General features: G+C 27.1%; 1 protein-coding gene across 2 annotated transcripts in view; it reads left to right on the top strand.

Annotated features, from left to right (window-relative positions):
* The window catches only part of LOC101238988 (probable E3 SUMO-protein ligase RNF212), a 47012-nt gene extending 40138 nt beyond the window's left edge, over nucleotides 1-6874 (top strand). For both annotated transcript variants that reach the window (XM_065818989.1, XM_065818988.1), the window contains 2 exons: nucleotides 5050-5081; nucleotides 6696-6874. In XM_065818989.1, coding sequence (XP_065675061.1) covers nucleotides 5050-5081; nucleotides 6696-6729 — 66 coding nt within the window. In that variant the 3' untranslated portion in view covers nucleotides 6730-6874. The remainder of the gene's footprint in view (nucleotides 1-5049; nucleotides 5082-6695) is intronic.
* Nucleotides 6875-15676: the final 8802 nt, after the last annotated feature.

Genomic DNA, 15676 nt, shown 5'->3' with positions numbered 1-15676 from the left:
ACAATGTTGTAAATGTTCTACTATTCCAGATGTTTCCCAGTTGGCTTTTGTAACATTATTATTATGTTCTTGAATTTGTGTGGAAATCTTTTTTCTTGTTTCTCCAGTATAACATGCACCACCTGTGCAATTAAGTTTGTACACTCCTGGATGACTATTTGGAGACAGTTTAGACTTGTTTCGGCAAAGTAGATCAAAGGATTACCAAAATGGAAGACCGTTTTAAAGCCGACTTTACGAAATTCTATTCTAAAAAGAAGGCTTAATTTTGGGACCCATGTTAAAATAACAAGATTTTTGGTATCAATTTTTGTAAATTTTTTAAAATAATTTTTAGCAATATCTGAATACCGTTTATACGAGTAGGGGAGACCGGGGCTAGTTGGCTCGGTTTTTACTCTATGAGCTCTGTAGCCCTAACAGTACATTTTTTTAAAAATATTAAAGTGTAGTCTTAAAGAGTATGGATTAGGGTATCTTATAAAATTTGCATTCATTTACAAAAAAAATTCTTAGGGCCTTTCCGGACCCTCAAAAAAAAAAAAAAAAATTTGCGCCAACTTACCCCACCACGGGGTAAGTTGGCGCAAACTATAAAAATGATTATTAATGCACTATTAAGTGCAAAATTAATAGTTTTTTTTTATAAATTAATTTTTGCAACAATTTTATCCCAAAATTTAATATTATTTTTAGCTGGTACCAAATATTAGTCCGTATAAAAGTCAAACAGTAGCCCACCTTTTATCTGTGGAAAAAAAAACTTAAAAAAATTTTTTTTTAATTTTTTTGTAAGAATAAATATTTTCAATATTGTTAAAAATTAAAAAAAATAATAATAATAAGTTTATAAAAATAAATATTTTTTTCTATAGTAAATGCTATGAGCCAACTTACCCTGTGAAAAATACGTCAACTTACCCCGAAAGCTTTTTTTTTAATAAACAGTCTATAGATCCTGAAAAACGGCAGCTTTGAAAAAAACGTCTGACTGGATATAGTAAACCAATTTTGACTGGAACTTTTACAATAATTTTTTTTCATACGACTAAATATTTTCTTTGTAAAGTTAAAAAGGAAGCGATGTTCTAAAAGTTACGTTTTTGTCCAAAAAATGCATAAATCTCAATATCTCCTATGCGCATGCGCGAATCCTGACAATACTACAGTGAATGATGAAATGGTCAATAAGGAAATTTCTGAGTAATTTTTGTCACTCTCTGATGAAAGGCTCTAAAGATAAACGCAGTTCGTCAACTTACCCCTGCGGCCAACTAGCCCCGGTCTCCCCTATCTAGTTCCAGTGAAAATCCTAATAAGAAAATTAATTTCATCTTTAATGTTATGCTCTGAACAAATTTTGTGTGCTCAAGCTAAAAAACCTTTGAAAATACCAACTGCAATATTCGGTGAAATAAATGATTTAGGTTTTATAAGTACGTTTGTAATTACATCTTTACAGTGTATGGAAAACTCATATTTGTGAAGGGAGTGATTGGTTGAAATACAAATATCTAAAAAAATTTAATTGGTGTTGAGCATTTTTGTATTCGCATGTATATTAGATAGATTTATCTTGTGAATTTAAAAGTGTTAAAAAAGAATTTGCGTCATCGATATTAGTAAAGTATGGCTACCATCAACGTAACCTTTGTAAGATTTTGGTGCAATATTGATGTTCAAAGCCTGTTGAATAGCATTAGATTCAATATGTTTTAGATATGCTTCTGACATGACGACCATTATGGATAGACCTATTGGATTAGAGTTTTTTTAAATATATGTTTTGTATGTTTGTATGTATATATTTATATATACAACATATATATATACATACATATATATATATATACATGCATATATATATATATATATATAGGGTAGACCGAGGCTATTTGGCCGCAGGGGTAAATTGACGAACTGCGTTTATCTTTAGAGCCCTCACCAGAAAGTGACAAAAATTACTCAGAAACTTCCTTATTGACTATTTCGTCATTCACTGTAGTATTGTCAGGATTTGCGCATGCGCATGGGAGATATTGACATTTATGCGTTTTTTGGACAAAAACGTAACTTTTCGAACTTCGCTTCCTTTTTACTTTACAAAGAAATTATTTAGTCGCATGAAAAAAAAATTATTGTAAAAGCTCCAGTCACAATTGGTTTACTATATCCAGTCAGACTTTTTTTTCAAAGCTGCTGTTTTTCAGGATCTATAGACTGTTTATTAAAAAAAAAGGTTTTCGGGGTAAGTTGACAAATTTTTCACGGGGTAAGTTGGCTCATAGCATTTACTATGGAAAAAAATATTTATTTTTATAAAATTATTATTTTTTTTATTTTTTATTTTTAACAATGTTGAAAATATTTATTCTTACAAAAAATTAAAAAAAAATCTTTTTAGTTTTTTTTTCCACAAATAAAAGGTGGGCTACTGTTTGGCTTTTATATGGACTAATATTCGGTACCAGCTAAAAGTAATATTAAATTTTGGGATAAAATTGTTGCAAAAATTAATTTTAAAAAAATTTCTATTAATTTTGCACTTAATAGTGCATTAATAATCATTTTTATAGTTTGAGCCAACTTACCCCGTGGTGGGGTAAGTTGGCGCAAATTTTTTTTTTTTTTTGAGGGTCCGGAAAAGCCCCAGGAATTTATATTTGTAAATGAATGCAAATTTTATAAGATACCCTAATCCGTACTCTTTAAGACTACACTTTAATATTTTTAAAAAAATGTACTGTTAGGGCTACAGAGCTCATAGAGTAAAAACCGAGCCAACTAGCCCCGGTCTCCCCTACATACATATATATACATACATATATATACATACATATTTATGCATACATATATATATATATATATATATATATATATATATATATATATATATATATATATATATATATATATATATATATATATATATATATATATACATATACATATTCATATACATTTACATATGCATATGCATATATATATATATATATATATATATATATATATATATATATATATATATAAAATTGTGTTAGAGCACTCTGTTTGTAGAATACACTAACATAATATATATATATATATATATATATATATATATATATATATATATATATATATATATATATATATAAATTATGTTAGTGTATTCTACAAACAGAGTGCTCAATGTTCTAAAAAAACAGAGCAATTAGTAAAAACACTTATCTAATTTTTGATTACTTCAACACTGTGTTTCACCATCTGTAGGTTCATCAGGAAGAATTTCTAAACATAAAATTTTTTTTATGTTTAGACATTCTTCCTGATGAACCTATTGATTGTGAAACACAGTGTTGAAGTAATCAAAAATTAGATAAGTGTTTTTACTAATTTATTTATATATATATATATATATATATATATATATATATATATATATATATATATATATATATATATATATATATATATATTTATATATATATATATATATATATAAATATAAATATATATATATATATATATATATATATTTATATATATAGATATATATATATATATATATATACATATATATATATATATATATATATATATATATATATATATATATACATGTTTATATATATATATATATATATTTATATATATATATATATTTATATATATATATATATTTATATATATATATTTATATATATATATTTATATATATATATTATATATATATATATATATATATATATATATATATATATATATATATATATATATATATTATTTGTTTTAACAACTCTAATTTAAAAAACTTTCTAATAACCAAATCTATTTTAAAAAACTTTCCTGCCATAGTACTCTTAGTTGAATTAAGGCTAGAAGTATTGTCAAAATAGTATACTCATCTTGGGCAGATGTAATTTGCATTTGCTGCCTTGTAGAAATTCTATTAGGACATTAGAAAGTCTATTAGGCTCTTTTAGATCAGATTTCTGTTGACCAGAAATAGTTTCATTTCGGTGGATATACCATTCATTTCAGTGGATATTGTTCTTTTTTTGTTTCTGGTGTTGTCTAACTGTTAGGTTTCTTTATATTCATTCTTCTCAAATAAAAGCTGAATACTATTCTTACCCCTCTAACCTCTTCAATCTTCAGTCAGTAAAATAAAAACTGAATACTATTCTTACCCCTCTAACCTCTTCAATCTTCAGTCAGTAAAATACTATGAAGTGTCATAATACTTTGTACTGTAAATTGAAAGTGTTTATCTAAACCTTGTTTTTCTTTACTTTTAATATTATAAAAGTTTTTACCAAAATGCCTTTGTAATGATAGGCTTGTGAGGTCTTCATCTGCAGGAGGTGAGAATGGAGGTAACCAAGAAAATATACAAATCCTTATCACAGTGTAAGCCCAAAACAGTTCTTATTAGAATCAATAAAGCTCAATACAGTTTGTGAGCAATTGCCATCAATTGCAAAGCTTAAATCAATATTTGCAATACAGGTTGTACTTTTCAGTAGTACTTTACTCTAAATATTCAATAAACTCCTACTAGAAATCAAAATTATCTCTAAGCTTCCTAAAGTGAAACTTTAATTTCTTGAAAAAAAATTTCTAGAAAAGCGAGTTCTGTTAAATAAAAGTCTGCTAAAGCAAAAAACTAATTAGTAAATATTGATTATAAGAAAATCGTACAGGAGACACGTTTACTGTTTTTTAAGTCTTTTGTCAATTGTCTTCTTCTGTCACTTTCTTGCTGTTAAACTCTCTTCTTTGTTTTATGTTAACTTCAAACTTATTGGTTGCTTGCAGCCTTGTTAACTCCCAACTTATCGGTTGCTTGCAGCCTTGTTAACTCCAAACTTATTGTTTGCTTGTAGCCTTATTAACTCCAAACTCATTGGTTGCTTGCAACCTTGTTTGGAGTGAATTTGTTATTTTTTATTTAAAAATAATGGTTTGGTTATATGTCACATTAACTAAATAAAATTAAATATCTACATAAATATCATGTTAACTAGTAAAATACATGTTGTGAACAGATAGTTTTTTTATTTTTAGCTAGGCCATCTCATTCGTCCTGGTTTTCCAAGGTAAGCTTATCAATTTTGAAGAAAATTGTTTTGCATTTTACACATAGTTGAACCTGTTTTATTTTAATTTATTAAACAATTTTTAATTGTTCTATTTTGTGTCAAGATTGATTGTGTTTTGTTTTGTTTTTTTAAATAAATAAAAGCTTCAAAAAAAAAAGTCAATATCTTATACTCAATTACTCAAATTATTTGAAGAAATGAATAATTAAATCATGCTAATATGATGCCAAATCAGACAACAAAATGCAGTTTTGACATTCAAATAACTCGAATAAGCCGAATATTTTCGACTTGAACATAAATTTTCTAAAAATTTTTGTCCTTTATTTTTATGAAATTTTTTTTTCATAAAAATAAAACTTTAATGTATTATATAAGATATAATTCTTTATCCTTTTTAAATCCAACTTTTTAATAATTAGATTAGGGTGTTATCATGCAGTTGATTTGAACTGTTTTTTATAATTTCCAAAAAACGACTTTAACCCCCAATTTTCGATCTAATAAATAAGAACTCTTAGACTCAAAAAAAATTTTTTTAAATTGTTTCTCTCTGACTTATCCAACAAGATTTGTTTTTTTGGAGCTTAAGGTGTATTGGTTGTAACAACAACAGCAACAAAAACATCTAGCCATCTTATTTGTAAACCGCCCCTCAGCCCTTAATAACCCTTATATTAACCTTTATATACTAGATAGATGGCAATCGGTTTTTCTTATTAAGTAATATTAAAATACTTGAGTCTGTTTTTATTCATTAAAAGTTATAAGTTATTGAAGATAAGGTGGTCTTTTGTACTACCATTTTTAAATAATGATATTTCTTTTAGTATTTTGAAACTTAATGATTCACTTTGACGGAATATTTCTTGTTCTAAGAATCAAATTTTTTTTAAATCTACATACAATTATTTACTTTAGGCTTTTGTTTTTGCAATATATTAAGCACAAATTGCTTCATTTTAGATTGATTAAATGTGTTTAATCTTTTATGAAGATAATCTAACATCGAACTTAGTCTTTTTGTGTACAAAAAAGGTTAAAAAAAAATTTGATACACAATATGTTGTTTTAAGTTAATTTTAAGGATGTGTTACCATAGAAATGTTTTAGTTTAAGCTTGTTACTTGGACACAAAAAGTAAAAAATCCCACAGGAATTCGGAGCGAAAAAGTTGAGAGATTTGACACTCAATTAGTTGAAAAAAAAAGTTTCTGTTAATTATTATTTCAAAATCATGTAAGATTTTTGTATATGGTCTCTTGATTACATAATTGTTGTTTTTTGCTATAGCACTCACAAAGCAGTTACCCATTTTACCAAAGTAAAACAGGGCAATGATAAGATTCATGTTACTTTGTAAAACATTTTTAAACGAAAGTAGTGGTTTTTGAGAGTGATAGATGATTTTTTTTTTTTTAACGTCAAATAACATTGATACTCTTGGCATATTTGGTGTTAGTATGTTACCTAACCCAGTGGGCCAAAGTCGTTCAAAAAACATTAACAAGTTTTTTAAACGTTTAAAATACGTCTTGTGCCCACTAAGAAAACAAGTTATTTGTTAATAAAGTTATTGTTCGTTCATTAATGTGAGATATTTTTTTTTAGATTCGATGGTACTAGACTATATGGAGCTACTTGATTTGTTATTACTGTATTACTATAGGTGTACAAACATATATTTTATCTTTCTGTGAGTGTATATTTAAATTTGTGTTTTTAAAAAGATACAAATAATTATAAATAATTTCATGCTAAGTTACTGTCTTTTAGTAACATAAAAATTACATTTTGTTGTTATTGTTTTTTAAAAAGTTGATATAAAGTTGTAATAACTGATTCTTTTTCTTTTTCTTCTGTTACAATCGTTAAATATCAAGGTCGATGAAAAAAAAAATTATTAAAAACGTTCAGCGGAAATACTCAATAAGAAATAAACGCATGTAAAGCAAAAAAATGAGTGAAATGAACTAGTTTATGAACTAATTGTTGCTGTTGTTTCTTTCAAGCACCAAAACTGTTTTCAAATCAAAATCGTTATTGGTAGATATAATATTAAATGCGCCATTTATATTATCTAACATCGATCATTTTTGTCGTTAAAATTTCATGTTTATCGACAATAGTTGTTATATTTAGTAGATAGTAAAATTAGAAGTTTAATATACCAGCAGTAAATTACCTGTAAAGTTGCTTTTTAATTTTTTTTAGTTTAGTCTAAGGTTTTGACAACAAAATTCACTGGATCTTCTTTCAAAAACCTTATACATTCTAAAAAAAACCCGTTGTACAGAATGGATTAGTTAATAGATCAATCTGTTATAAATAACGGTTTAGGTAACATCAATCCGTTGTTAAATGCACCAACGAATTTTCTATTAAATTAACATAAAAATTTTAACGAACAGTAAGTCCGTTCGTTCAAGTTTACTACGCTAATGTAACGAAACATTTATTGGAACGAGTGAGTTAATTTATTATCAATTTTTTATTGGTAATTAGTTTTGATGGACATGCATTCTATAAATTTTGCATTTTATGGTAAAAATTTAGTTGGCAATTTTTGTACACTTCATCACTTAAAAAATAATATATAAATAGTTGAAAAATTTATATCACTGCAACTAAGTCGTAGTGGAAATTAAACCGACACGTTATACTATTAAATACTTCGGTGACTTCTCAAAATGACAACTTTGAAGTGTTTAGAACCTAAATTGCTACTTTCCTATATTGATGGAGGACAATAAAGACTCTATCAATTTAAAAAAAGACGATTTAAAAAAAGGGCAATAAAAACACTATCAATAGTTTAAAAAACAATTATCAAGTTTCTTAGTATAACTTGTGTTTCATCGTGAGTAATATTCAAAGGCACATTATTCCGTTCTTTAATAATCAATGGACCGAGACGTCACAAAAAATGGAAGCTTTTTTATCTAACAACAGTAATTGGTTAGATTTTGAATATACTGTATTTCTACCGAAATCGAAAAACTCAATAACAGACTCCTCGCCATCTACATCATTTTAAAAACATGGAAGACCGTGTCTACTGGAGATTTGTCAGAAAATAAAGAAAAGCTCCTCATTTAAGGATAATGGACTCAAGCATATCTCCAGGCATTGCGTTCAATAGAAGAAGGAACAGAATCAAAATTGATGGAAGCATTAAGGATTGTTGATAAAGTAAAGAAGATCTTGAGTCTTATGGAAAATCAAAAGTTTTGCTGACGAATTAAAAAGCACTCAGCGTGTTTATTGATTTAGATTTAATAAAAGCACAATATTTAAACTTGAGGAAGTTGACAAATGAAAAAAAACTGTTTCTTTTTTCCATCATGTTACAAATTGCAAGAAATTAAACAGGCCTGCTATCCGCTATCTTTTGCGGTAGAATTTACAAATACACATGAAAAAGTTATAGAACTGCAAGATTTATTTGATCACACTGTAGATAATGTGACCATAGATTCCGTGTACAATCTTAAATTTAAACATTTCATTTTATATTGTAAATGGGCTCGTCATGGTTCCTCTGACTAAAGCAAGCACAATCAGAAACTTCCAGAGAAATTTGAGCTTATTTCTGATGCAAATTTGTTTATTAATTCTTTGGTACCAATCAGTTGAGAAAGTAACTGGTGTAGTTGTTTGGCAAAACCCGGCTTCTGTGTCTGCGTCTGTTTTTGTTGACCTATATGCATAGAATTTTGCAAAGAGACTTCTGACAAACTAAGGTTGCTGTAGATGAAACAAGATGCCAAATATATTCTTTGCGGCCATCAATAATTAACAAAGTTATAATGAAATACAAGTGAACTTTTTTTAACAATGATAGATAAAAAATTTGGCTCGGGTATTAACGGATACACCTTCTGCGTCTACATGTACAACATGTGGAGCAACTCTACGACAAATGAACGATTTGACTAAATTGTTTGCTTAGCCTGAATATGAAAGTTTCTATTAAAATGGACTGTCGACATTATATGACTGTATTCGGTGTATGGAAATGGTATTACATATTTCCTACAACCTGTCTTTTTAAACATGGTCAGCCAAAGGTGTAGAAAAAAGAGAAGAATATTTTTCTGTTCACCGTATCGTCAAATAAACTAGATTACAAAGGAAAAAGTATTAATATATTTTGACCGGTGGGAAATCGGCTAGCGAATAGTTAAAGCTATAATCGTAACGATAAAGACAGCGATTTTGCCTCAAGGACTGCTAGCTTTTTTAAGTTAGCGAAAAACTATCGCTATTTGTAAAGAAAAAGACAGCGATTTCCCAAAATATTTCTAAATTACCTAATTCTTGATTTTAAAATGGTTTGAACATATAAGTATATTATCACGAGGAATTTTTATAATCGACGGTATTTCCGAAGTCGATTGAAATGAGTGCCACGCTTACTCTTAAGTTCAATGTTATTTGTTATTTTTAAAAACATGCGAATTGCCTTAAGCTGTTAAAATTAACGAAGAATCATCTTATGATCAAATTGTAATAGCTGACGAATAAAATAATTTTTTGTATCGGTTGGTCCTAATTTGGTTCGAAGAAAATCAGTTGATCATGATGATAATTATTGCAATGTTATTATCGACTCGTACGAACTCATTAATGATACTCTATTTCAAGTTTTATAATGTTTAATAAAACAGGCTATTTTTCCCGACAATCTTAAAATAGCTAGAGTTTCACCAATATTTAAAGGGGGTAAGGTAATCAATGTTTCAAATTATCGCCCAATCTCAATTTTGCCTTTTTTTTCTAAAATTTTAGAGTAGATTTTATGTAATGTAATTTTCAATCATTTATTTTCAAATAATATACTGTATCAAAATCAATACGGATTTCAAAAACTAATTCAACCGAACACGCTATACTCCAAATTACCCGCAATACTGCTAAATCTTTTGAAAAATCGTAATTATACCTTAGGTGTTTTCATTGATTTATAAAAAGCCTTTGATATCATTGACCAAAAAATCCTAATTAAAATATAGAATATTATGGAATTAATGGAATTTAATGTTTTACTGTTACTTAAAAGTTATTTAAGCAACCATAAACAGTTTGTTTCCAGTAATACAACCGTCTCTTCCAATTTATTAGATATAAAATCTGGGGTTCCTCAAGGTTCTATACTAAGACCTCTTCTCTATCTAATTTACATTAATGATCTCCCTAAAGCCTCAAATTTAATGACGGTCATGTTTGCCGATGATACTAATCTCTTTTTATCTCAAACAACATAACAACATTATTTTAAAATATGAACATTTAGTTAACCAAAGTTTCTGACTGGTTTAAAACGAATAAGCTGTCACTAAATGTTGAGAAAACTAAATGAATACTTTTTCATCAAACTTCAAAAAAAAAAAAGCTACTGCCTCCTGTCATGCCCTTACTTTTTATTGACAAAACTCAAATAAAAAGAGAACTAACTACTAACTTTTTAGGAATCAATATTGATGAAAACCTTAGTTGGAAGTATCACATTGATTTGTTGTGCAACAAAGTTGCTCTAAATATAGGAGTAATGTACAAAGCTAGAAATACTTTAAATAAACACAGTTTAACACAAATACATTTCTCTTTAATCCATTGTCATATAAATTATACAAATATTGCCTGGGGTAATACCAATAAATCTAAACTGCTAACTTTTTATCATCAGCAGAAGCACGTTGCTCGTCTTATCAATTATAAAGATCATTTTGCTGATTCCAAACCATTATTATTTCAAATGAAAATTTTTAATACTTATCAGCTGAATATTTTTAATATACTTTATTTCATGTACAAATGTAAATCCAACGCATCTCCTGTTTCTTATCATAATCTATATACCTAGAAAAGGTAATCTAATTTGGCAACCTTTTTCTCAAACTAATTTTGGAAAGTCGTGTGTTTCATTTCAAGGAGCTTTACTTTGGAACAAAATAGTTTTGAAAAATGATTTTTTACATGAATGGAATTATCTTTCATTCAAGAAAAACTAAAAGAAATTATTTTTTCTTTTGAAGACATATTTTTATATTTTTAAATTCTTCTGAAAATGAATATGAAGCTTATTACATAAGGTAACATATAATACTACTATATTTGACACACATCTTATGTGTTTATGAAAACAGTACTTTTTAAAATATTTTTGTATTTATATATAAAAGTATCAAGAATTTCTTTATACCAATTTTATTTATATATTCTTACGAAATTTAAGTTCTCGCTAATTATTACTACGACATAGTTTTGCTTTTTTAATCTTATATTTCATGTTAAGTTAATGTACTTAATATTCACTAGCGGTTCTCGATGATAAGACCTGAAGTTCTTCTGCGAGTCTCTGCAGAAGAACTTCATTTTCGAGTATTTTTATTTACGGTATATTTTGTTATATTTTTTTATTGTATAACAATTTTTACTTTAACTATGTTATTGTTTGAATTTATTGAATATTTAAGAGAAAAAAAAGTACTTGTTTCATAAATTGCAATAACTTGATTAAAAGCGCAGTACATCATTTATCCCATCATTGTATCTTTTTCAAAATATATTCTTATTTTCTGTCAAAGAAATATAGCTAAATTTTGCTAAACTATTTACGAAGATGATACAATCACCGTAACTTGATGATTTGTAATTTATATATTACGATTCATCGGTTTTTTGCAAAAACTTTAAATTTTATGATATCTATTTCTTATCCCGATGACAAAGTGACTAAAATAATATAAAAGTAATATATAAGAGTTTCATCAACATTCAATATCTCAGCAGTTGATTCCTAATTAGCAAAAGCTCTGCGGGCAGTATTTCCATCGCTACTAGAACCTAAAAATTTAGAAAATTATATCTTATATTTTAAAATATTATATGTATAATTTACACATATTTATACTATAAATAATATATATTTTTTATAAAATAAAATTTGACCCAATCCTCCAATTTTGGGAAAATCCACAACCAATCCTAATTGGTTCATAAAATCGGTCTTAATTTGGCACTTTACTTGCTGTACCACTATTTTATCAGCTGCGGTTCTAGCCTGCCATTTTCCAGTTTCCTTTTTCATATCCAATATGCAGTATTAGCTCAAAAAAGTTTATCCAAGCGTGTAGGCTGGATAAACCATATTTAAACTCTAATTTACCGATGTCTAAATTCAAAACTCTCTCCAAGCTGTTCATGTTTTTGGGAGATATACCACAAACTGGACATCACTGTGTCAAGTTTGTCATTGTTGATAAAATTGATTGAATTTTCTATCATGGTAAGCTCAATAAAACATTTTATTTCCCAGCAAAAATAATGTTAATAATATCACATTTCTGAATTTTGGAATAGATAATTTTTTTTCTTCTTCCACAACATTCTTGGTTTCCTTTTGAAACGAAAATCTTACTGGTCGACATTATGCAGTCAACAATGGCTTTTCGTTTCTTTTCACTACTATGTTTTTATTATTATAAAATCCACTTAGTTCTAATGGAATGTTTTTAATAGAGAAGTAAATTATGACTCCAAAGAAACCAAGAATATTGGCGTTAACAAAGTTATAATATTAGCTTTTGCCAAAAATGTTAGTAAAAGTCACATAAATCTTCAAATTCTTACAGAAAAAAAAGCTAAACAATTTAATGTTCTACCTCGCAGCAGATCCTAAACTACTCAACATAGTTTTGAATTTGTCAGGACATGGGGGAAAATATTCATGTTTGTTTTGCGGTGGCGATAAAACTAATCTCGGAGAATTGAGAACCTTTAATATGCTGAAGAACATGTACAAAATATTGCTGAAAATGGATTTAAAAAATTCTCTATGCAACTCTACAAGAATGTTACTCATTTATGTCTCTTGGTTGAGATTGGTAAGATGCATTTACTTGATGCAATTACTCCTTAAGAACTTCATTTACTGATGAAGATTATAGCAGAGATTTCAAATGCTTTGTGTAAGGAACCTAATGTGTGTGTGTGTGTGTATATATATATATATATATATATATATATATATATATATATATATATATATATATATATATATATATATATATATATCATGTTATACAATAATATTGCAGATTAGGTTTTATTATACTTTGAATATTAAACTATATTTTAATGTTATATAACATTAAAATATAGTTTAATATTCAAGACTATATTTAAATTAAGAACTTAATTTATTGTAGTTTTACTTTAAATTATCTTTTGAACGCCAAGATATTTTTATTGAATTTTTGAATATATATATCTGAATTTTGATTTTTTTAAAGATTATACAACTTTTTTTAAATAAATAAAGGGGGCAAGGGGAGTTGGAAAAAGTTGACCCAACCCTTTAAAAATTGGTTTTCTCATTTAGACGTACACCAAATAATTTGTTCTTCTTATAATATTATCTTTATAATAGTTCTGAACATCTTGTAATAATACTTTTTGAAGTAATCAAATTTTCAACCTAAACGATCTAGACTTGACTAGTGAATTATGACCTACCTAAAATGCATCAGAGAATTATGAAACACTTTATTAAATAATGAACTGAAAAAATTTTCTTTCTCTGTTTAACAAAAACTGTTTAATTCCGTTTTTAGTTAAAAGCTTATATTATTGAAAATTATAATGCTTGAATTAAGTGTTGAAAAATTGTTTTTTAAACATTTTTAAAACATCCTTCAAAAAGTTAAATTAAAAAGAAAATTTGTTAACTTTCATCCGACTAGGCAGTACATAAAATATAGTCTTGCGCCAAATTTCGTTTCAAATATTTATTATGTGTGACCAATCAAAGTTTATACTTTATAACGACAATTTGAGAAATGTAAATACAAATAATAGAATCGGGAAGATATGAAGCTTTAATGTTTTGTACAAATTAGTTTTATGGTCAAGTAAAAGTACTTCACTTGAACTAAATGGGGCCTATAATTTACTGTGCTTTGATGTTTCATAATGAAAACACAAACATTAACCGTTTAGGAAAAAAAACTGTTAAGAATTGAAGGAAAATTTTTAGAACAACAAAGAAAAGATATCGTACACCCAGATCAAGGGTGTCAAAAAGTAAAAAATTATGGATATTGAGTTATGAATGTTATTTGATGTATGTTATATGTTGTACATGGTGACAAAAAGTCTAAAACGAATGTTTACAAAATGACAGATACAAATGGCACTCTTAGTTGGAAAAAATGTTAAAAACTTAAACCTTCAACCCTGATTTTCTCAGTTTGACACTTTTGACTTGTGGCACCCTTGATCTGGGTGTACAATATATAATGAAAAATGAAAAAATAAAGACTATAAAGAAAGACTAAGAAAAAGTTATTCTAAAAGTTGCAAAGGAAGTAAATTATACTTTAAAAATTACAAACTTGAAAAAAGTTATTTTGAGCAACCATTTTAAAATATTTTCATTATAACTTGATAATTTTCTTTATATATGTCTTATTAGTATTATTATTAGTATTAGAATTAGTATTAGTGTTAGTAATAGTATATGTAATTGCTGTAACTGGTGTCACACAAGGAGTGTGGTATTAGCACACTATGAAAACTAATTTGCTTGATTTCTGCCCATCCAGCAATCAAGACCTGCTTTAAAACTGTTAAATGATTGTGCGTTAACTAACTTGCTTGGTAAGCTATTCTATAAATTGGCTGATTTATTAAATATTTTTTCACGACACGCTTGCTTAGTGAATTCTTTGACACCGACAAAGCTGTGACCCAAAGAAGACCCCTCACGTTTGAGTTTGTTGAAAACTAATCTTTTTGATTGTTCCCAAATCATTAAAATCGTTAAAGAATTTAAAAATTTAAATCATGTCTCCTTTTGTCTCCTTTTTGGTCAAGGTAGTAAAGTCGAGAGTTTTTAGACAGTTCTCATAGTTGATTTTCCTGAGTGATGGTATTAATTGAATTGCACAATGTTAGACTTTTCTAATAAATCAATTTCACCAATTCAATTAGGTGACCAAACTGGTACTGCAAACTCTAACAGTGGTTGCACAAATGAAACATTAATATTCTCAGGAGTCTAATATTTAAATGAACAAAGCTTTTTCCGACCCATATTTTACAAATGGCAAAAAAACACAAATCTTGGTAATTTTGATTTGTGTAAAAATAGACAACCATCATCAAACTTATTTTAAAAAGAAAATCTTCTGAAGCACTTAAAAAGGACAGAAAAATGATAAGCGGTGTCAAAAAGAGATTTATCAATAAAGAAAAGGAAGTAGAAGGTGGCAAATCTTACTTTCCATGAAAATATTAGAATTAATTACTATGTTTTTTAAATGCGTTTTTTACAGAATTTTTCTTTTCGATTTTGGGCAAAACTTAAAATGGATTTTCTTAAAAAGTGTAAAAGCAATCAACTTGAAATTTTCAGGAAGTTCTAACAATTACTTGAGGGACTGTAACAGAATTATACAAAACTAATGATATTATTATTAGTTTGGAATAATTATCTTAAATAAAAAGTTGATTTTTTTTTTGCTTCCATTGCTTTTATCCGCCATTTTTGATGTACAAATTTATATTAAAAAGTTCTGCTACAGTCC

The sequence above is a fragment of the Hydra vulgaris genome, chromosome 15 (genome assembly GCF_038396675.1).
Source record: "Hydra vulgaris chromosome 15, alternate assembly HydraT2T_AEP".
In the NCBI taxonomy this organism is placed as follows: Eukaryota; Metazoa; Cnidaria; class Hydrozoa; order Anthoathecata; family Hydridae; genus Hydra; species Hydra vulgaris.
This window is presented reverse-complemented; position numbering and strand designations above follow the sequence as displayed.